Here is a 24,934-nt window from a genome sequence, read left to right as displayed (position 1 = left end):
CAACGTTTCTTATTTGTTTATTCAAAAACACAAATCTCATAACATTATTTAATGCAGTTGTGATTTTTCAATATAAATTATTTAATTTGATAGGTAACAGCCCTATCGTGTCTTGTTTTAATTTAATGTATAGATCATATTTAACAAAATAAAATGAAACCTGAAGCATAGCCTATATTTAATGAGATTAGGGGGAAAACGCCTTTTATAGAAAGGTAAAAATATCACAAATATGCATACCGGTATTTAAAATGTATCAAAGCTGATTGAACACTGGTGAGAATATTGCTTCAGAATAAATTATATTTACAACATTTACAAAAAGAATTCTTCTTTTCTGGACAAGCTAATTTTTTACTTGGACAAGTGAATGATCGAGTTACTTGTCTGAAGGACAAGCACATACATGCTTAATGTGGAGGTCTGCTGCGGCAAGGGTGTTAAAATAGCCAATTCAATTCCACAGGAAAACCACAGACTTGGCAACACAGATTAGAATATCACATTAATAAAAGCTAGACGACTAAATGACTGTTGCTAAATTATGTGCAATTAATTTTAAAATGCATGATAGAAAAAGCCTTTTCTGATTATGCCATGTTTGCCACTTAACAAAATTGTGTTCTCCGAGACGTGGTTAAATATGGTGCTCATGGTAAAACAAGCAATTCAAATAAGACGAGCCATTTTGAGCGGTATAACTATGGAGGACCAACCCTGTAGAAATTAAAAATAAATAAATTAATAAGTAAATAAATATACACATGTAAATTAATAAACAGATAAATAAATGTTATAATAGAAAAATAAGATTAAAAAACTTAATAAAATAAATATGATTCTTAATTTTCTTATTTTCTGCTTTTATAAAAAATATATTTTTAACTTATTTACTTCTTAATTTTTTTTAATATTTTAATATTAAATCTATTCATTTACACATGTATTTATTTTTACATTTATTGATCGATTGATTTATTTTTCATCAGTTATCAGTAAATGGCTGCTGGATAGTTCAGACACCAAACAACATATCAATGTTTCCAGCAGTCCTCCATATATAACAATGATCAGTTTCCTGTTGATAAATGTATCCAAACAGTTGCTCACCTATCTAATAAAACAATTTATAAAGCAGATTTCCCTTAAAGTAAAACTGTAATTCAAGGGTAGCTCACCTTGGATATGATGTCACTGACATGCGACGCAAGGACACAGTCCGTAACACTGGTTAAAACGGCGGATTTCTCTGGATTTAAACATCGTTGGAAACGTTAGGGATAATCCAAGTACATAGGCCAACAAAATATACATCATTGTTCTTGTTTTTTTTTGGATATCTCAATCTAAAAATCGTACATATTGCCGTTAACATTGTTATCAGTGCTTCCACGTCCTCGTGAACGTTAAGAGGTTAAAAAAGTAATTTGGCTAAAATGATAGAGGTTATGTGCACAAATGTTGGACATTATACGACAGCATATCAAGTGTTGAAATAAAATAACGTTTTTTTTTTATTATTTATCTTTAAAAGCATTTGTTACGCACTGCTGACTGCAATGCTGTTAGAAAGAGTAAAATGAAATGGGATGGGTGAAAAAAGACATTTATTTAGATTCATTGTACATCATGCATAGACATACAAATTGGGATTTCATTGTCATCTAAGAAATGAAGGTCCTGCTTCGAAATGTATTCCCTTGATGTTGTTGCTGTTAAAAACCCACTTTCTCCAAAAAATTAAATTATAGGCTGACCAAATGAAACAACTGTATAACCATTACAACACTGTCCGACCTCCGGAATAAGAACTCAAAAATCAGCCTCTTGTAGGATGTTTCCTCTCGTCTTGCTGCTTGCTCTCAAAATGAGCATAATCTTGAACGTTCTCAGTATATTGTCAATAAACATCAACCAAACTTAATCTCCATCCTCCTGTAGATCAGTCTCGCTTCAGTGTCAGACAGAAGTCATAAACAACAGTCCAATCCCAACAGGTCCTTTGATTTGATCAGTCCATTTCCATGGATCCACTGTGGGTCTCTTTGGAGACCATTAATCTCATCAACTTCCCATGCAGTTTCTCAATCTTCTTCACATCCTGGGCCTGGTCAGTCTTGTACTGTAAACACTGAGTAGAAACTTGTAGTGAATATAACATGAGCTACAGAAGACCATAAACAATTTCAAAAGGGATCAAAACTTACCACAGCATCATCTGTGACCTTCATACAGATATTTCCATCACAGTGTCGATATTTCAGAACCACTCTGACCTGAATGAACATTGACAAGAGAGTTAAGTGCATCAGTTGCTACAAATCAGGTTTCAATACTGCAGTCTTTCTCTGGCTGACAGTATCCTTTTCAGGCATACATATACATGATATTGTATTTTACGTACCGACAACAATTCGAATTCCATCTACAATACATCTGACACAATTAAAGTTGCTTTTGGCTGTAAAATATGTGAACATGAGCTGTGCTTGTAGCCGGGTAGCCTCAAAATAAAAGGCTGTTTATCAATTACCTTCATCGGGTCCGTCAAATAAAGTTTTTCTGCTGCTCGCGCAAACTCTTCCCACGTCTGATAATAAGGCATGATGTAATAAAAACGAAATATAGTGTATTTTGTTAAATACTTCAGAGGCGTAGCAAAATACAGCTGTTAGAAGCAAACCCAGGTGGCATAAAACATGGCCACTTTTAGTCTTAGAAAACCGCACTCTGATTGGACGGCAGCTGACCTAGCCAATATAAAACGTGCACACTGACGAGTAGTCTCTACGTAGTCTACGTGATCTGATTTGAGGATTGTGATTGGTTGAGAGAAATAGAATTAGACAGAGGGAATTAGGGTGTAGAATGCATAAGCAGAAAAGACAAGGCGGAGCTTAGTGTTCGCGCTGTCACGTGGAAACTGTGACATTTTAATGCACTGAGAGGGCGGATCAATCAGTTATTTATTTGCGATGACTTTATTTAAAACCATTTTATAGAAATGGCTAAAACGAATTCCCATGGTTATGTTATCTACGTAGCCAGTAGAATAACAGATTTTGAAATGATTACACATTCGAGTTAAAAAGGAAAGCACAAAACATCAATGCGGCTCAAAGGAGTATTCGGCATTTTGAGCCACCATGCGCTTCCTGCTGGTAAACCCATGTCTCATCGTATCCTAGACAAGAACTAGCTTTAGATATTTCCATATTTCCCGCAAAGGTCCAGTGATCGACAGTTACACTGACGTGTATTTAAAGAGAGTCATAGAAGAATATAAAGAACTGTTTGGGTAATCCTGGATAACATTTTCCCAGTCATCTCAATGGCAAAAAGTGTCCCAACTTACATAATTTTTTTAATACAGTGTAATTTTTAAACATAAAAAACTATATATATATATATATATATATATATATAGACACACACGCGCACACACACACACACACACACACACACACACACACACACACACACACACACACACACACACACACACACACACACACACACACACACACACACACACACATATATATATATATATATATATATATATAATTATACACTCTAAAAGAAAAAAGAATGTTCTTCAAATGTTCTTTACACTATAGTTGTCCTGAAGAACCCTTTATATGCTGAAATGGTTCTTTGTGTTAGAGTTTAGGGTTCTTTATTCCCGCCTGTCAAAGCCACCTCATCACTGAATTTCTGGAGCTCATCACTACACAGACCTTCAACACACTCTCAACAGGTAAATAATTTCTTTCTTAAAATATCTAATACATTTTAACTTTCAAACTGTAAGTTTCCACCTATCATGTCTTTTTCTCTTTTCAGTTTAACAGAACATGCAAGTGTGAGCTCTGTTTAGTTAATGATAGGCTACTTCTCTTTTCCACCAAGTGAGTGACAGAGATATAACAATTATGAGATATTTAATATTATTAGGCTACTTTAGGCATAATCATACCCAGTCACAAAGTTCTTTGACCTTACATCACCTTTTCCTTTTAACATTGTAAAGGGCTCACATACTGTTCATTTTTGTTCATTTTGGCCTTCATAAAAATAATTGTTTTTGCATAAACTGGAAGAGACACTGTAACTCTAAACTCAGTTGTGTGTTTCAGATGCTGTCACATCTCACAACCTCATCATCTGCAGAAACTGATTGGGAAGATATTTCTGGAATTTGATCTTCGTTACATCTATATCATGTTTAATATCAATTGTTCTTCATGTATTCAGTTAACAAATGTTGTTAGAGCATTGCCATTTTTGCTACAATCAATAAAAAATAATAAATGTATCTAACACAACATGATGTTTTTTATGTTTTTTAAGACCAGCCCACACAATGTTATAAGACCAGGCAGATAGAGGGGTAAAATAATATTAATAATACTAATACACGAATATTAATGAAAATAAACTATAAAAAGGTTATTTAACTTAAACACTCAATTAACCACTAAGTATGGTCTAAAAAGCAATGGCATAACTGTGATACAGATGTGTGAAGAGAAGAGAAAACAGGTGTCCTGAGGCTCAAGCATGAGCACATTTTAGCATGTGTACTAAATTGTATAAGAGTGCACCAGTAGATGGTAGTGTAGACTAAAAAACAACAACAGGACATTTACACAGAAAAATCTAATTCTAATCTATACCAAAGGATTTCTTTCATTTTGCCTTTAGTCATAGACCTTGGACATATATAGGCTACGTATATACACCACAGTTCATAATATTCAGAGATGTATGAGTGACAGTGGTAGTTGATATGGTAATCGAGATGAAGGGCTCAAGTCGCAAGGTTTGAACACTTGTGATGAACCATCAGATCCTTCACTGCTACCATCAAAGCAAGCACACCAATGGCTCTTTTTATGAACAGCTGACAGCACACAGATCATAGTCAGAATGACATAGCCTACACTTATCGGCTATATATATATATATATATTATATATATACTTATATCTTAATATTTTACAGTAGTATTTTACAATAGACATTTCATTTGATGTCTGTCAGTCCTAATGAATGGGGGCGTGTCCTGTGCGTCTCTTGCGTAGTGACGTAGCCAAGTAAAGCTATGCGTCTGTGCTGTGGCTGTAGAAGGGGATCCCAGCGGCACGTTGCCGCTATTAGAAGATCAGGCGCTTGCAAGACCAAACAGAAAATTACATTTTCACTTACAATTTTCTTTGTGCTGCAGCATCTACATACAGCTGCAATGCGGTAGATCATGTAGATCTAGTTATTTTTTTTATTTACTTTAATTTTTATTTTTTACTTTTCGGGAGACAAACTCTCTGATCCTGCGGCGTTTCATTCATATCTTTTGTGATCAAGTGCGAACTTTGTAAACTCTCTGAAATTATATAACACCGAATAAATAGCGCGGAAATCACCATGAGGTAAGTCAAATCTAGTTTAATCTCAACCCAAAGGCATTTATGTATTCGCTGCTCTTGTTTGGGGAAAAATTGTGCGTGGCTATATTTGCGCACTGCCTATAAATAATTCATAAACAAACAGAAGATCAAATAAATGCTGTTTATGATATAGGTTGTCGTAGCATTTATGCGATTCATTTATAGTATTGTTAAAAGTAATCATTCGAATTATTACAGCTACATTGATCAATTAGTAAAAGGTTGCTGGCTGCATAATTGCATAGCCTACTTCATATTGGGTGTGAGGAAAAACGCACATATGTATAGGCAGGCTATGCATATTATGAAGTATCATGTAAATATGCAGTTGTTGCAATGCAGCATGGCACTGAACTCCAGAGATCTTTTTTTTTTAGGATACATCATGTAAGCCTAGTTGAGCTTATGTGACAACTTTGACACTTCTCTTCAAGAGAATGAAAGAGCATAGTTTTACACATTGGGTTCATTTTTTTAGAGGACGATGCCAGTTCTAAGCAGCCATTTCCCCGCATTTATTATTGGATTAAAATATTGTCATAAAAAAAAAACATTAGTCATACACTCGTTGCTAATAACTGATCTACTGAGAATTGTCTCCATTACATTACATTGTGTTGTAGGCATGTTCTCAGTGTATGGTGATCTGGTGAGAGCATGTGTTAAAATGTTCAAGCCTTGCTTTGATTATCAGGATAACTAAGTATTTCCTCCCACACTCCCACCAAAGACATATGAAGAAAGAGCCAGCTGTTGGCAGCCTTCAGCAGAAACGAGCTGCCCTTAAACAGAGTTTGGATGATATGACATAACCTTCCCCTTAGGTTTAGATTAATCTCTGCTGTATTATTTGGCCTGTCTTCCTACGAACCGGGGTGTTGCATAGTAAAGCACTTCAGATGTACGTGGGATGCCTCTTGTGTCAAAAACAGGATTGTCTCTCGCTCTGGAGGGTGATTGAGCGGAGGCGAGCGTTCATGTTTGTTAGCCATAACAGGTGTGGTTTGTGTGATTTTTAGACCCAGACTGTTCCCTCTTACTCATCACGAGCATGTGTTGGGAGGTGTCAAGCTTTTAACTGTGTGGACACGACCAGGTTTATTATGTGTTTGAGGAAGGAACCTGTTTGTATTAGCATTTTTGTGAGTCAAATGAATGAATTTAGGACAAAAGCTTGGATACACTTGCATTTATGTTTCTCATGAGCTTACAAAGCCTGTGTGTTTCTTCACAAAACTAAATTCATAAATGCATCTATTTTGTTATTTAGTTATTTTTATAAAAGTAATAACTATCCAGTGTCCAGCATGCATAACTCAATCTATATATATATATATATATATATATATATATATATATATATATATATATATATATATATATATATATATATAAAGATCCATTTCCATACTTCAGTCTGTCACTTAATAGCTGATTTTTTTTTTGTGGGGGAAAAAAGTAGTTGTGAAGAATGAGTAGTGTGTCAGGTTGTGACTGGTATTGTATATTTTTTGTTACTAACTGTAGGTCGAAAAGTCCCAACCCATTTCCAAGAAGGCCAGGTCAGTTACACTGCTGTCTGGTTCATATATCATAAGTGCCTTTTAAGTTAGAGAGAGCCTAACTGAATTGACTTCAATAAGTCATGTGTCGTTTTCTTTTTATTAGTGCATTTTAACTGTACTCTTGAGCACTTTTTTGTGTCTTTTCAGACTGTTTAAGCAAATTACCAGTGCAGCAAATTCAAATCAGGCTGCTCTCTTATATATAGGCTTAATCAAGGCTTTCTGAATTTTGTAGTGTCTGTATGAATTCATCAGTATGCTCTCGCTGTATCTTTTTGTCCCCTCAGAATATTCAAGTCTAATCAGAACAGAAAAATATGTGAGCACAATTGTATTGAAGGGGCCATTTAAACTTTTCATTTTCTCCTTATGTAATTACTCTCTTTGGTAGAGATACTGTCTCATCTGCCCCCCCCCCCTCTATTACACTCTGTCACCTATTATATTTTCCATTTCATCTCTCATTTATATACAGAGCTCTCTGTGAAAGTTCTTTATCTCTGACGTCAGTGCTCAGACTCATCCTGTTGCACTCCTCACTTACCACCACGTTGCTTCTAGAGGAATTTAGATTGGAAAAAAGCAATCAAAAATACATTTAATCATAGTGGATTACCACTGATTACTTTGTTTAAAGCAAGTCATATCATCATTTAATAACTGTGCTTCGGATATACCAAAGCTCACATTCTGAATATGTTTGGATGACATCATTTTGACATCATTCAGTTTCGTTACATGCATTGTTGCACTCCGCAATTCCAGCAACAAGGCAAAGTATGTGCTGGATTATATCTAAACAATTTGGCCTATTTTTATGTAATGTTATGTAGACTGATTTAAAAAAAATCATTTTCATTTTTTATTATAACAAAATGGAACATAATCATGCATCAGTCTTACTTGACCATGGTTATTTAGGTAACATGTAACAATAATGGCACAAATTGCAGGCAATATTAATAGATAGATGACACTATAATTTCCCCCTAACACTCATTGTTGACTTAGCTAGCAGTCACCTTGAAACTTAGGCTTGTTTTTTGGGTAGGCAGATGAGCTTCGAATCAGGTGGTGTGGGATCATTGTCTTATCTTGACCGACATTTTTAGAAGCAAGATTTTGGTTCTAGCCTAGCTCCATCTTCATCATAGACATCTGCTGAACAGTCTGCTGCCATCAGACATAAAATACGAACTAGACAATGTAGAGAATAAAAGGTGTTTCAGACTCCTTTGGAGTTTAGAGCAAAACACTGTCTGTTAGCTTCAGATTTGCATGTGATTGTGAAATCTAACAGTCTGTCATGGATTTGTAGGTCCCTAATGAACAAATCGCTCCATGTGTGACTGCATTTGAGTGGTCTTCACAAATCCTTTACCGTTGCTGCTCTTATAAATTCACTTAATTTATTTTGTCAAGGGTTGATGATGATCACACCTGCCATCATGGCTCTGAGCAGGTTGGATTTTCAATGTACTGATTCAGTGGCAAGCCACAAGTTGAGGGATTCTGATTACCTCTTATGGTACCTCTTGCCTCTTATTTCCTCTGATTACCAGGTCTTCTCCCAGATGCCCCAGATGCTTTATAGGCCAATAAAACTTCCAGAGTGTTTAAAATATAGGCTTGTTAGGTTTGATAGCATCTATAGATAAACTGCAGTTCCTGTTACATTTGCACAACGTGTTTGTAGCACATCACTTTTTCCACCTAAGGTCTGTTTCGCAATGCACATAGAGTTGTTAAATAAGTGAATGGAAAATAAAGTGTTTTCCGGGTTAATAGTGCAGAATAGAAACTGTGTAAATTGTCAAATTTGATGATATATTGCCAAACCCTATCAACACAAGAGTGTGTACAAAACAGCTCATTATGCTGCTTGACATTGCAAATTGTTGTATGACCGAACTTACCATTGGGTTTGACTGGGTTGCAGCCCAGTAAAGGACCCTGACTTTACCTGTTTGCATTAATTTGATTTGTTTGGTTCTATGCCTGTCAGAAATTGTTAGTCAAATTTCCACTATCGGGCCTTACTCAAATGCGAGCTTCAAGGCCATAATCCAATGGCACATAGAAGGACGCATTAAATTGCGTCTGCTGCCATTTATTTGTGATCACGTGGCTACATTAAACGGGTCCATTAAGGCTTTTAGCCTAAAAGAGTGCACATTTAGAAAGATATTGATAAATTCTCATATGTCCACGTCTTATCGCTTTACAGATGATCATTTCTATTTTTTCCCACTAAATTATGTGACCTGAAGAGTTGACTCGAGTGCTCTCGTCTTTGTTCCTCAATGAATTAGCCTATTTTTTGAATAAATCAGATGATTAAGTGATTCAGTTAGCAAACAACCGTTTGATGTGTAGCCTAAAGGTGATGATGCATACACAGGGCTTTTTGAGCAATGTTGCTGGGGTAATATTGCCGTTAACCAGCAACCAGGTGAGACACACCTAAAGTATACAAATTTGTTGCCCATTCTCAATGGGAAAGTGCCCAAAAAACATCGCTCTGCAACATTGTTCAAAAAATTGCCCTGTGTATCATCACCTCAAATCATTTGCATGGTAAAAATGAGCTCCGCACTGAAACCAAAACTCTTTTTGCACCTATAGAGGTTTGCTTGTTTGTGGAGTGTGAACTCTCTAACCTATTAATATAGACACAAAAATAAATACAAACCACTTTTGTGTGTAGCATGTTACCAGCCTAATTTCCTCTCAGCACCTTGCTGACTCTACAACATGTGGGTCTCCTAAGTGTTGAGAGGCAGAAGAAAGTATATATCTGCCATATGTTTTGGTTTACTTGGGTTTCTTTATTTTCCCTATTTTGTTTCCTTTACCCTTTCTATAGTGCTCACAGTAAGCACCTGTTCTATGTAAGCAGTGAACATTAAGCTTTTTTGTGTGTTTTTTTTTCATTGGAATTTTTTTTTTTTTTTGTCCATAGCTTTTTGTCCAAAGTTCCCTTGTGTCTGGCCATGAAACTAATGTTCTTTCATGTTTATAGTACCTTTAAATACTCATAGAAAGTATTTTCAAAAGTACTTTCAATCTTCTTAATTGAAAGTAATATTCTGTCCTCAGTCCAAATATGCTAATTTATGGGTCTGACAAAGACTAATGGTTATCCATCTTTGTACATTGTCTAATTATTGCATGATTTCCGAATTTAAACCACATATGCTGCATCAACATTGAATTGTTCCCTCAACGAGGACTGGTCATGAATGCGAAATGTATTCAATGCACCCTTTTTCCTTTTTTGGAGGAACTTAATGGCATGTGTTAACACTAGAGGAATTCAATTTAAAGTGATTTTCATTTTTAGTGCATTGATTTTCGGATGATTCATTTCATTTGATTTCATAATTTATATTAATTTTAATGAGTTTAATTTCTAATTAAAGTTTCTAATAAAAATCCAACTTTGAAAAAACACTTTTGGGAACTGTCACATGACCAATTCTCTCAAGAGTATGGAATCATGGGATTAGCTGGGAGTGATCCGTTTTTGAAGTGCCAAGTCTGTTGGATTAATTAAGAAGAAAATTTCAGGAAAGTGCTGGGGAGGTATAACTAGTTGGTTAGTTTTACTTATTCGTAATCTTTCTCTCTAAACATAATGCATTATGCATTGATGCCTTGGGGCTAATCTGTACTTCCTATGAAAGGAACAATTCTAAAGTTTTCTACCTGTTGTTGGTTAAATTGTAATCAATCAGCAGCCATTAAACAGCTCTGGGTGGAAAAATTATGCTGGGCCTGTTTGGCTTTTTGACTTAAGGCAATGAAATGATGTGTGAAAAATGGAGCTAAAACAGCCACCCAACTCTAAATTATTAGCTGCTGCTTTGCCAACGTTGGGCCAAACTGGTCCAGCTGATACAGATATGGTTTTATTGTCCATGGCAGGGCTGATAACAGAGTTTTTTGGAATATAATCCAAATACAGAGGATATGTGATGTAAATGGCGACTGTATGAAGGTTAAAATATTTCCTTTAATTCTAAAGACCTGAATTAAGTACCAGTACCGGCATTTTAAACAGACTTTTGGCACTTATCTGAGCCCCTTGAGGAACCAGCCTTTTCGTATCGGATGTCTACGTGACTGGAGAGCTTGTGGTTTTCATCATTCTCATGCCTTCTGGCTGAATCCCTATCTACAACCACACAAATTTTGTGCTTTGATTTTTTTCTCCACAAGATCTACTACTGATTCTCCTCTAGGTGAAGCCAACCAACAAAAATCCCCAATATCTGCGTTCAGTTCGGAATCACTGCGCCAGTATTAAGGCCTTTTCACTTTGAACAGATACTGCTTCTGCTTCTTAAAAATGAAATGTTTTGTGCATGTGTGTGGGGGTGAGGGTCCATTTGGTTTAAAATTCTGGCCAGCTTCCCTCATCTTGTTTTCAAGATGGCTTGCTACACAGCACAACAGCAAGTGACGGATTTGCTACTGTCGTCCAACAGCATCCTTTCTACCACCGTCCCTCTGTGTTTGTGAAGCTGTTTCTGTAGCTGGAATGACTGTTCGGTAGGCACTCTCCCTTTAGGCTGCTGTCACTATAAAAAGGACACTTTTTCGTTGTGAAGTTTGGGTTTGTAAGAAGCTTAAGGGGCAGCGCGTGGTGCTTGCATTTCGCCGCTGCGGAGGAGGACACGGATAATTACTCTAATGTGTAGAGTGTTGAAACAGCTGTGAATGTTATCACAACACATAATTCTGATGAGTTTGCACAGTCGTACAGCTATCTCAAAGAAGACTTGGATAAGGACTTTTCTTTATCAGCAAATACATTCCTTGCTATGGCAAGGTTTTAAGTATTAACAATCAGCACTTTTTACGCTAGTAGACTCGGATTGGTCATTTGCGCCATTTGACAGTGAGATGTTTCCAAGTTCTCCCTGTCGTCCATGGCAACGGTGTATATCCAGCTGGTTTACTGAAACTGCCGCAATTTTCACATCTTGCATATCACACCACAAACTCGACCTGTTGCTTCATTTAAAAAAATCCAACTGGCACCGTCTTGCATCTCAATTATTAGCTGTTGTAAAAATGACCTTATAATGTAAAAATGTAGTTATCGCACTATCCAACTAGGATGCTTTAGCACATTTGTTGATGCACTGATGTCTATTAATATAAACAAAACCATCTAAAGCACAATCGATAGAAGCTTTAAAGGTTGAGAGGCAATCGGTCCGCATTCCTTGTCGCCAGGCCCCCGATGCCCTACATAATATTGTGCCCTGCTATTGTGAATAAAACATCTCCCTTTTGTGTGTACAACAATAGAGCTCGACCCTGAAACTGGATTGTTGGACACTGGCTGTAAAACCTTCTCTGGCTTTTGTAACCGATTAACAAAACAGTCCCGACCACAGAGAATGAGCTTCAAACCATCAAACTAAACTTCTGAATTCTCAGACTGTTTATCAAAAACGGACTTGAAAGCTCAAATCGACTTATTGGAGATTGAGATACTGTTAAATCCCACTTTGACATTTGGCAAAAATGGCCTACTTGAATACCACAAGTTTATTTCTCTGATATTTTCCCTCAATCTTGTATGCGTAGTTGGCTTTAATACTTGCTTTTTTCCCATGCAAAATCTTTCTTGTATTTGAAATGTTTCATTAATGTAAGCTTGTCTTTTGTCTTTTTTAAATCCCTCTTTGTGCCCTTTTATATCGATATCGGATTGAATGTAAAGAATACATCTGCATTCCCTATTTAATATGCCACCGCTAAGAAGCGTCACGTGATCCTTCAGCCTGTACGCCATGCATCAGTTCTGTCATCCCATGTGCTTCTGAAAGATCTGTGATCATAGCCTAATCCAGCTGCACGATTGAACCCAGCAGCCCGTCTGCCTTCTGCCCACCTCAAGCTGTGCCATTCACAGCACACAAAGCCAAGAGAACATCCCTGAAAAAAACATGAAAACAGCATCATGAAATGTCTTAATCAGACTCATAATGGCACTGCCTGCTTATGTAAGCAATAATTCAGATTTCCTTTTTCAAAGTTGTATCTGAAAGTTCAAAGTGCCACAGTCTCATTTTTTAAGACCTGACTTTGCATAATTGTTGCTGTGAAGTTTAGAAGTGGGAGAGCAACTTTGTCACATAATTAATGTGTTTTCTTAAAAAAATTCTTATGTCCATCCTTTGCCAGAAGCATAGTTTTCTGTTTTCTGAGATGGCTGATGTGTCATGAGATTGTGAGCCGTTTTTGTGAGAGAATTTATCTTTGGAACGACTATCTTTGTTACTGGTATGTCTCATTGTGTATCATATTTCTGTGGAATTGTTGAAAGTTTGACTAGAGTATCTGACCTTTTAGGAGTTTATGGTGTGATATCTCTCTTTTCATGATATTTATCTTGGGCTTGGCTTGTTTTTGCTTTGCCTTCAGTACTGTATTTTGAGATTGTCCATTTCAGCCCTTTTTAGTCAAACTGGTAGATGATGCCTTTAATCATAGCTGTTGCAAGTGTGTGTGTGTGTGTGTGTGTGTGTGTGTATGTGTGTATGCGTAAGAAATATTTGGTCGATTGAAGCTGCCATCAGTTCAATGAATGTGCTTTGAACTAGGACCCTATTGTCAGCTCTGTTCAAATATCTAAACATCCTTTAAATGAGAGAATTTTACTTGAAGCATAGATATTGAATCTTGTTTGAAAATATTGAATGAAGTATATTTTTCTCGGTACTTTATTAATAGTTTGAAGGATAATTATATCAATGTAGTTAGAAAAACAAGAAACAACAATTTGCAGGTGTGTAAGAAATGCTTTCAAGATATATTGTGTGATAAGTTTAGTTTTAACTTATTAGATTTGTTTTGTAGTAAATGTAGCTTTTTTAAAGGATTTTTACTGGAAAACAAGACTATAAAGAAAACAATGATGATTAAGTAAATTAACATTAAGATTTTTGAATGCATTGTTCATCCTTCTTTCTTCTACAGTGGAATTGTGCCCTGTTTTACTAGTTTCATGTCCTTTCATCCTATCATCCCACTCTTTGGTGCATGCTGGTTATCTTTTAGTGAATAGCTACTTTTAAGTACGTCAGCTAAACGAGTATCATTCTTGACCCAGAATTTTCTAAGTTGCAACATGAGTGAACAGAACAACCTGTAACTTTTTCTTTTTCTTTCTGAAAAGTGTATTTAGTGTTGATCTTTGACAGTACATGTAGAGAATTTCAGACAATCATGACTAATTGCACTATTAATGCTCTTCAAAGATACACACATTTTCCTGAGGTTGAACAGTGGGCAGTGGGCACCAATGTCATTTCCTCTCTCCAGACCCATAAATGGCACTAAAGATGTTGTTATAAAGCCCATCTCACTACAGTGGCTCTAACATAATTTTATGAAGAGACGAGAATAGTTTTTGTGCACAAAAAATAAATATGATTTATGAAGTGATGGGCCGATTTCAAAACAATTTTTCGAACGTTACACTCTAAAAAAATGCTGGGTTAAAAACAACTAAAAATGGGCAAACTTAGAAATTGGGTTGTTTGAATGGGTCCATTCACTGGGTTCACACAACCCAATTTCTGGGTTTGTCCATTTTCAACCCAACTTGGGTTGTTTTCAACGCAGAATTTTTTAGAGTGTATGAATCAGCGTATCGATTCATGATTCGGATCACCATTATCACGTGATTTCAGCAGTTTGACACGCGATCCGAATCATGAATACGCTGATTTATAACCGTTCGAAGCGTTGTTTTGAATTCGGCCCATCACTATATAAGTCATTTAGTTTTCGCGCACAAAAAACAATTCTCACAGCTTCATAAAATTATTGTAGAGCCAATGTAGTGGGATAGACTTTGTAACGACGTCTTTAGTGCCTTTTATGGGTCTTGAGAGAGGAAATTACATTGGTGTCAATGAAAGCCCAGCTGAACCATCGGTCTTATGGGTGTCGAACGACATGAGGGTAAGTAATCATTGATAGAATTTATATTTTTGAGTGAACTAACCCTTTAAAGATGTTGTGACGAGAAATGAAGGCTTTTAAGGTTGAGTTTTTGTGTAGTATTTGTGTTCTTTCTGCACAGCCAGAGTAAAGAACACTTGACTTCTGCACTTCATGCTTTTTCCCATCACTTTGGGATTCAATAAAACATCCATTCTTCCATCCATGCAGGGCAATTTGTATCTCTTCATGAGCACATTTCTCATTTTAGAACTGTTTTTTTTTGCCACTTTTGGCCTGTAGTTTGGGATCTCTCAGGGTTTCTGTACTGAACAGGTGGCCTTTATGTTGACCCATCTGTGTGAAATAGAGAGCAGCTGTCCTGCAGACGTCGTCTTTATAACCCCTCAGTGTTTTTCTTCTTGCTGTTTGCCTAGTCTGAGGGTTATGTTACATTACTGCTGGTACTGGGTTTTCTGACCTCTTTCCTTATTTTTGTTCTAGGGTTTGGGTGTGTGCTGAGGTTAGTGGGACATACTCTGCACCTGCCTTATCTACTAACAAAAAGGCATGTTTACATAACCTCAACCCCTTCAAGGTGCAGTTTACATGTTTCATAAATTAGGTGAATCTCATGGAAAAAGTTGTCAAGAAATAAAAAAGGGATTGTTTTTCTTTTAAAGAAAATACATTTTTTTAAATAGTTTGTTCACCCACCCAAAACTGAAAATGATCCTTTAATTTACTCAACCTCAAGCCATCTAAGATGTGTGACTTTTTTTTTTTTCTCCAGCCAAACACAATCAGTTATATTAAAAATATTCTGGCTCTTCCAAGCTTTATAATGGGAGTGAGTAATCCAGAGGACTCCAGGGGGTTATTAAAGGCCTTCTGAAACGAAGCAGTGTTTTGGTAAGAAGAATCCATATTTATAACTTTATAAACTAATTGCTGTCTTCTGGTAGTAGCCAAATGCAAGTCTAGTTCTGGCAGAAGAGTGACCTCTGACCCGACATATGATGTAGTAGGATATTGGAGTAGCGTAAGCTTAGGTGAAAGTCGATGTCCCTTGTGGTTCAAACCAATAGGGCTGTTCTTAGACTTCTAATTCGTGATTGGTGTTTTGTCTGGAACTAGACTTGTGCATGGTCGTTACCTGAAGCCAGATGTTATAGTTAAATAAAAAAATGTCCTTACAAAAACACATTGTTTTTCTTTGGAGGGCCTTAAATAACCCCCTGGAGTAATATGGATTACTTTTATGATGGATGGATGTGCTTTTTCTAGGGTACCATTCACTCACATTATAAATCTAAGAAGAGCCAGGATATTTTTTTAATATAACTCCGATTTTTGTTTGGCTGAAAGAGGAAAGTCATAAACCTAGGATGTCTTGAAGGTGAGTAAATTATGGGATAATTTTTACTTTTGGGGGAACTAACCCTTTAAGCACATTATAGCCACAATTCCCAGTACCATAGTACAAAAATAATCTCCTCATGTAACACAAACATTAATCATTTGGAATATATATTTTTAATGTCTTTTAATATTTACTACAATGGCTACAAATACACATCAGAATAGTAGTATTTTTACTTTGATAATGAAAATGAGCATATGTATAAAAAATAAAATAAAGGATTTCATTAATTAATTTATTGTATTGGGATGAAATATGCCCTGAATATGCTTTTTCCTTGAATGTATTACCAACACTGACATTCCAGCATTGACTTTTTTATGAAACAGCTGAACATACTTTAGTGGTCTCTTTTTCTATCTGTCCTTGTCAATCCCAAACACACTTGCACCAGTGGGAGAAACAGGTGAGAGTTAGTCAACAGGGCCTTCCCTTTCATTAGGCCATCAACAGCAGAATGTTCTCACACCTGTCAGCCCTCCCAGAGAGGGTTAATAAAGACTAACAGGGTTTCATGGACAGATGCATAGAATGATCCAGAGTATTTACCAGCACATGCTAGTTGTTATTTGTCAGTTGGCCAGTATTCTGTCTTCAAGATGCATTTGCTTGCACATGATCCCATTACCATTGGTTCAATTAAGATAGTCATTACAGCTACCGACACACATCTATATGTGTTCTTCTGTTCCTCTGGGGCTGTCTAGAGGACGATGCAGTTTCCCTGCTTCTTCTGGCCAGTGGGAGCACATTAGGAATTTGGTGTAGTTTCATTGCGGCATCCAGCCTGACTGTGTTGTGCTGTCAGAATATTAACCAGCCCTCCCACTTCTCCTTCCCTTCTCTTCTTCACCCCCCCTCGTCCTCCCACCGGCCATGTGCTGAAAGGGCCTCTGGAGTGTTTTCATGGCACGTGGCCAGCCCCGGAGTGAATATGTGAAGAATTTCTTCGCTTCTCTCCCTTTTCTCATTTGATCAATGTTCTCTCCGCTGTCCGCGAGGGAATACGTTGCTCGGCGCAAAGCGAAGGAAGAGTGTTAGACCCAGCGCAAAACAGCTCGTAATTAATAGAAAGAAATTATGATTTAAGAGGAATAAGTCGTCGAAGGGGTTCCTCACGTGGTCTCGACACGTTCTGCTAATCAAGAGCCAAGTATCAAAGCGGTTTTGCTCAAGAAAGATTTCCCAGTATTCTTTATTCTCAATGAAAAGGAGTGACCCAAATCTATCAATGGTGCTGATCATTTTCAGTGTTAGAATTATATGAATGTTTGTGACCTAGAGGCAGACAGTATATGCCATATAATTGAAGGCTATTTCATGCATTCTGACTTATTTACACTGTTAAAGAGTTGGATTATCATACTAAACTTGGCCAAAATTGTAAAAAATAAGTTAAAGGACATATCTTTGCAAAATACACAAACAAGTTTAGGAAAGTATGGACCTGAACATACAGAAATTTCTTGTATGTTCCTTGTATCATCAATGAGCTTTGTTCGGGTTACGGAGGCCATTGGCTAGCCTGGCTCTGCCCTCCTACGTACTTCCGCTCAATTTTCATTTTCCTTCAGTACTACGTCTGGGACTGCTGTGTAGTCTTAGGTTTTCTCCGAACAATTTTTTACCGGTCCAATCAGCGAACAGAGCGAGTGGCTGAGAACGATGACGTTGATGTCGAGCGCTAGTTTGAGTTGTAGTTCAGTAATGGCGGCGGAGAAAGATGCAATAACAGTCTTTGCTGGGGTTTGTTGGTGGCCATGATGTTGTGGCCCTCCAACAGGGTAAATTCGGGAAAAGTTTGATTTTCCAGATCGCTTCGTTAGTGATGAAGGAGTTGGCTGAAGCTATTCGGACGGTAACTGTTTCTCGTGGGGTCGGAAGGTATTGCCATCATTTAAGTTACATGGACTGGTCAGTGATTTTATTGCCACCCGTCTCTCACCGGAAAAATCCCCGGACGTGTTGATGAAATAGCTGTCCGAATCCACATCTCTGAGTTTTCAACACTATATCACTTCAAAATTCACTGTTTGTAATCATTTTTGACCACTGCAGAACACCATACGGTTGCTTTGCTGTTATTAGGATGCGTTTATAGACTTGTATTTGCTTAAAATGCTGGCAAGTATTTAGAAGAGCAATATATTTCATCACCGCTCAAACAAATTAAAATAAAAGCACTTAAACATTTGAATTGGTCCGTTATTTATAGCAGCATTTATTATCATACCAAGCATATGAAATTTTATTTACAGCATACAATGATGTTACGGACCACGTGAGCGCCACGTTCACAAAACTCTCCTGTCCACCGTGGCGTGAATAAATCACAATCCGAATGCACGAGTTTTAGGTTTTATCCTATGGTTTTATTACTGAGGTGGCACTTTATGTGCACTTTTATTTTGTCGGATTTCCATGAGTGAAACAGGCGAAGGCCGCATGACATACGTCACGACCAAACGCGATTGGTTTTGGCAGATCCAGAGTGGCTCAGGGCAGATCCAATAGTTTTAAACCTCAACAGGGTGCCCGCCTTCGCGGAAATAAACCCTTGTCAATGGAGAGTGGCCAGACTCTATGTACAAATGAAATATACGAGAGTCTGGTAAAACCAGGCTAGCCATTGGCAGCGCTGTCATTTGGTTTTTAGACCACAAAATCAACAATGCCACTAAAGAAGTGTGTTTCTGGTTGTGAGGAAAGATTGTTCCATTTCCCAAATAACCCGTTAAGGAAACAGTGGATGCAGTTTGTTTTTCTGGAGCAGCAACGTAGTTATGCAATGTTGAAACTGCATCATGTTTGGTTTTTTTTTCTTCTTTTTTTTTTTTTCTTCTTCTTCCCTTCCCGGTCATGAATCGAAACCTCAGGCGGTGAGTGAAACTGCATCAAATGTGTGTTTTGTTGGCAGTTGGCGCAGTGTATATAATGTGAACAACATGAACGTGTGTGTGCATGTGACTCTTTATCTCCACCCACTGCACACCGCCACAAGTCTGGCTGTTTTCGGAAAGAATCATTATAGCATAATCATTGTAAAAAAATAAATCATGTCTCCATTTTTTCAGTTGGCCAAATTGAATTTCAGTGAATTGATATTTTTTTTACAGTGTTTAAATATTATTAAACTAAAGACTCTTCTGAGATATGAAGGATATGTTTGAGTCATAGCTCAAACAAATAATTCTTAATGGTTTGTTATAATGGACAGCTTCTCTAAACTGATGTGCGGAAATTAATTAATTTGTTGGTCTATTGTTTGGTCCGGTGAACTAGAGTGCTTACCAGCATGAATGAAGTAGTTAACATGAGTGTTTCTATCTTGGAGTCAGATTTCTATTTCCAGTCTCATGTAAGAATAAACCCCTATAAAGAAGCCTATAAAGGAGTGAGATGGTACAATTTTAAAGTCAGTTAATATCTAAATCAATTACATACTCCATAGGGTCTGAGAACAAATGGAAATGTGAATATGGTTGTGTTCCACTGAGGATTTTTTCCTTTTGGATGGCTTGAAAATGCACAGGCTGCAGTCTTGCTGAAAACCCCCGAAGCGGACTCTTTGGCTGACTTGAGAGTCTGGGCTGACTTTAAGAGCCGTGCAGCGCACAGCGTGATTAACTACAGCTTGCCCGTTAAAGCCATAGAGTTGTTGAATGACTGGATACACTATTTTTTTCTCTCTAAAACACCCTACACTTAATATAACTACTAAACCTTGAAGGTGAAGTACACTTCATAATGCTTTTTTATGAAGATTGAATTCCACATATTACTGAATATTTGTCAAATAAACATCAGAGGAAGAATTGATCAGTTGCATCTTTAATATACATGGGTAAGCTGAGACCAAGATAAGTCTTCATGCTGACCATTTGTATATACTCTCATCCCTATGAGATGGATAATTTGATAGTATGGTGAATGTAGCATTAAACCAAGGGAGGTTGTATGGTCTTGCGTGATTGCAGTTTGCAGCTGTCCCTGGAGACTGCAGAGGGTGTTAGCGCAGGGCCAGGCTAGGGTCACATGGCTGGCTTCTGCTTCGTAATGAAGGTCCTGCAGCCAGTTGGGATTTAATTAAGACAAATGCTGCCAGATCATTTAGCATTATTGTCAAATGTGCCTTGGATTACACTCTGTCTTGTCTTAGTATGATCTTTGTTGCACATCAGGGTATAGAGAATGGGAACGTGATGTCACCAACGCAATACATTCGTGGACTTTAGGACACGGACACAACATAAGCGAATGTGTAGTAGTGGAGGTAGATGTTAAAAATTGTTATATAGTTTAAAAAAAATGTTTTAATGGTGTACACTTGCTGTGTTATGGACTGCTATAGCCACTCTCATGACCTGCGTGGGGAAAAAAACTCACAAATGGTGCGCAATTTTTCAGCTTACCAGCTTGAAAGTAAAAAGTAAAACTCAATGAAAATAAACAGCTTACCCAAAATGTGTCTTTATAATTTGTGTTTGTATATTTATTATTCTTAACAGATATAGTACTGATTTCTGAACCGCTAATATATGCCATAAATAATGTAAACACATCTGGAAATTATTGCTTCTCTCAGTAAAGGAATCTTGTACTTGTACCTCATAAGTCCAGTAAAACTTTTTAGTACTGTAGGCTAAAGTTGCTTTCACAATTCAATTTGCAATTGCTATGGAATTGCGATATGATATATGTTAAATAAATCAAGCAATATTATTGTAAATATCAGATACAGACTTTTTCGTTGGGCTATGCTAAAAAAAATAAACTGTGAAAGAGAAATCAGTGTGTAGTCTTGTGTATGGTGCGATAGAAGACGGCCGTATGATTTCTGATTGTATGAAATGTGATGAATGTCCTGGCCGTACGACTAGGCACTCATGTACGCAAGAGATTCAAATATTAGTACATTTATTCTAAGGGAGTGCAAGCAGTTCTTAAAAAGTATTAACGTGAATAGTCCTTTTTTTTTCTCTAGTAATTCATATTCGTTATCATTGTACGGTCCTGAGCGTGTCCTAAATCCAATCCTATTTTGTGCTTTCTACCCGCAAACAATTGGACTCACCCCCAAACATCATTTTACTGATGACTGTTTCTCAAATTTCTGAGTTCAACGCAGGATTCACAAAATGCTTGCTCTTGAAAGATGGTCACTACCCAGTTTGTTTGGATGAGCTTGCTCCTCAAAATCACAACCTGTATGTATGATTAATTATTGCTGTATATATTTTTTTACCAGGTGTTCAAAATATGTAGTTTTGTGTTTTATATTGTGTAGGTCCCCGCTAACTCGCATTATTATTGTCTTACTGAAATACTACTGCAAATCAGCTGTGGGCTCACTGTTACCTAAAACTGTGTCTATGCATGCAGATTGTCTGTCGTTCTTATACTTTGAGTAAAGATAAAGGGTGGAGCAAGATTTTTTTTGCAAACTTTAAATGTTACATAAGTCATTCAAGTTAGTGCTCAGCTAATGTATGCAATGTTATTGGTACAGTTCCCGCAAGGGCACTGCAAGAAATTAGAAATACAAACACATTGGTTTGTTTATGGACATGCACTTCTTAATGCTGATGGTGAGGAATTCCAGCTGCAACATCTCATAATGCACCTTAAACTGAGTAGAGTATAACTGAGAAAGGTTCTCAAGTCGTCTTTGCGATGGAGTTTTGGTCCACGTTGTTGTTGCTGTCTTTACAGTGTGTACAATCGCTGTAGAAGCCTCCTAAGCTGAAGTACAGTTATAGTAATTGGAGAGTTAGCTTCCAACACACAGACTACCAATCATAACAGACTGGACCGTCTGGCCAATCAGAGCAGAGCAGGTTTATGGAAAGTAGAGATTTAGAGGGACTGATTTTGACCTTTGATGTATGTAAACCTCAAGAAACAAAATTAGGAAAAATTTAAATACCATAATTGGGGCACTTAAAAAATCATATCAACCTTATTATCAACTTTTACATTTTAGTATATAAACGATCTCTGTTGGGATTGGCTAACCACATTAATCTGGCATGGTTCACATTGTCTTTCATCATAACTGAGTGAAGTCTACCTATCATGGAGGTTTTCAGCTTGGTTGAAAGTTAGGGTTGGGCCAGTAAATTATCAAACAGACATCACAATGTTGAGCCGGTATCGTGATCCCGGCAAATTAAGTTGTTCCTGATTACAATATAATCAAAACAGTTTAATTAACACAATTTAATCCCTAAAGATTAGTTTTATTGTGCAAAAAATGGCAAACGAATTATAGGCTATACAAACTAGGCCAATGCCGGACCCCGGCATGTTTCCATCCAAACATGTTTCTAGTGCAAAACAGTGGTGCAGATCACACCACAAGCCCTCAGGATCGTTTGTGGTAATGTTATTTCAGAGCTACATCCTCTGTTAGTTTTATCTAAAGCCAAATGTCGTGCCACATAACATAGCTTAATGCTCACATACAACCGCCCAATGTTATCGTCCATTGCGATTGTTTCACTGTAGACATTTCCTGATGCCAATTTGGTATTCATGGTATTTGGACTTCATCCAACCCTACTTAAAGTGTACTGTGCTGCTTTAGTGCTCAGCATCAGTTTGGTGCCCTCATGACTGATAGCCTGAAGAGGTGGAAAGTATGCTGTGATTTTTCTTTCTCTTTTTTTGGTCCTCTTTGGAGTAGCCCCAGCTTGTACTGATGAGCTCAACAATCCAGATCACTTAAAGTTCCAGCTTTGAGTGGAATGTGGAGACCCGCACGCATCCAGTTCTCTGACTCGAGAGCTATTCTCCGTGAGTGAAAAATGGAAAGCAGGGGGTTAAGGCAGCTTAAAAGGGAGCATGACTCATCACACACTGATTGCCATGTTTGGTACCGGAGCGGCTCACTCTTACCTCCATGTGGACTTGATTACCTCAGTGAAAGCGGGATAGAAAGACTCAAACACATCCCTAGACTCAGTGGGGTATTAATGAGAACATTATTTCAGTTTGGTTCAGAGTTTATTTTGGGGGAGATGACCGCTCTGCTTTTGGTTTAGTTGTAACTAAAACATGCAAAATAATTTTTCTCAAGTGTTTTTTAACAAATAGTCACTTAATTTTATAAACCAATTTTTTTTAATTTTATTTTGATGGTTGTTGAGTATGTATGTAGTTGGTTAGTCATTTGGTAATTAGTTGTAGCCTGGTTAAAACCAGACCATTCTCAGTGGTAACTGAGTTGGTCTGGCAAAGCTTCATAGACAAATCATTTCCAAAGGGGCGTCACCAACGGACGATGATGTAGCAGAGCGACGGAGAATCATCAGAGACAGCAATTCTCTGTTTGTGATTTTGAGGAAGATGTTGCAATGGCTTCTGAAGACTTTTGCCGTTGTTATAAAATAAATATGATAATAGCTGGTGTCCACCGCCACTCCATCAACATTTTTGCAAAAGTTGGAAAACCTAATAGCATTTCAGGCAGACTGAAACATCTTGGATTGATGATCAAACAGAAAACATCAAGTTCTGATCGCATTTGCCCCTGTTGTAAAGCATTTGCGTTTAGAACATGATTTGCAATATTTTGAAAATAAAATAATATTGAGGAGTCTTTGGAAAATTGTGTCTCAAACTTTATTCAAATTCAGTCATTTTAGATGTGTTAGAAAATTTTCAGACTTGAGCATAGTTACGCTAGTTATTTATTTACAATTATTTACATTTTTTACATGACTACCAGATCTAGTGTGAGGAAAAAAGCACATAAAGGCCAGATCCAGAGCTGCTGTGTGGCGTTAGCACATGATCACACTCCCCATCCTCCGCATCAAAGTAGCCGGTGTAATCCACATCTTGTAGCCGAGTGTTGTTCTTTGCTTGGTTTTAACGAAAAGGAAACGTTTTAATCGCTTAAAACAGACGCGATAGCTGATTCACACGAGTGATGGTCCACAGCCGCTGCTGCGCTGTCGTCATCGTATAAAACCCGCCGGAACGTTTCTGATTGGTGCTGTGATTTCACCAGATTGGAAATGGGTTTGAATGAGCTCTTTGCCAGACTACTTGCAGAGCAAATCTAAATTTGCCAGAAGTTGTCTGGGTTTTCCCAGGCTAAATTAGTTGGCTAGGTTGTCAAGTTTAGTTGGTTTGCGATAGTTTTATTAGGTATTTAGGTTCATTTAACTTGTTGTTAATTAGGTATTAAATTGGTGTTTTATATATTGATCAATTTATTTATTTATTTATATATGCAAATTATGCAGTTGTGTTCTGGCTTATCACAATTATGCAATCTGCTGCTTAGTCTCATTATATTGTTCATTTTTATTTTTATTTTTATTTTTACAAAATTCATATTTATTTATTTTTTATTTATATATATATTTTTTTACAATGCATTGCCTGTCCTAAAATCCTAAACCATCAGTTGATTACTGGTCAGTGACCACTCGTGCGCAATTCAGTTCAAAGTTTTTCTGTGTCATTTAAAAATATGTAGTCATAATGCGCTAAAGAAGAAGGATAAATAATCACGATCTTCT

The 24,934-nt window shown here is 37.1% G+C and overlaps 2 protein-coding genes and 1 long non-coding RNA gene across 3 annotated transcripts in view; 2 read left to right on the top strand and 1 right to left on the bottom strand.

The window, feature by feature from the left end:
* Positions 1–1,483: 1,483 nt before the first annotated feature.
* On the bottom strand, positions 1,484–2,720 carry srp9 (signal recognition particle 9). The gene is made up of 3 exons (XM_067418645.1): positions 2,534–2,720; positions 2,208–2,276; positions 1,484–2,131 (listed from the first exon to the last, which is right to left on the bottom strand). Exons 1-3 carry the CDS (start codon positions 2,603–2,605, stop codon positions 2,012–2,014), a joined length of 261 nt encoding a protein of 86 aa, XP_067274746.1. The 5' UTR covers positions 2,606–2,720; the 3' UTR covers positions 1,484–2,011.
* A 950-nt stretch (positions 2,721–3,670) lies between these two features.
* On the top strand, positions 3,671–4,211 carry LOC137041491 (uncharacterized). Its single transcript, XR_010898109.1, has 3 exons — positions 3,671–3,760; positions 3,847–3,911; positions 4,140–4,211. It is a non-coding gene; the product is annotated as an uncharacterized lncRNA (long non-coding RNA).
* Positions 4,212–5,121: 910 nt separating this feature from the next.
* Positions 5,122–24,934, top strand: part of enah (ENAH actin regulator) — a 148,940-nt gene continuing 129,127 nt past the window's right edge. The window contains exon 1 of the mRNA XM_067417855.1: positions 5,122–5,432. Coding sequence (XP_067273956.1) covers positions 5,428–5,432 — 5 coding nt within the window. The 5' untranslated portion in view covers positions 5,122–5,427. The remainder of the gene's footprint in view (positions 5,433–24,934) is intronic.

Source organism: Pseudorasbora parva, chromosome 15 (genome assembly GCF_024679245.1).
Source record: "Pseudorasbora parva isolate DD20220531a chromosome 15, ASM2467924v1, whole genome shotgun sequence".
Lineage (NCBI taxonomy): Eukaryota > Metazoa > Chordata > Actinopteri > Cypriniformes > Gobionidae > Pseudorasbora > Pseudorasbora parva.
Note: the sequence above shows the minus strand (reverse complement) of the source record. Positions and strands in the feature narration are given on the sequence as shown.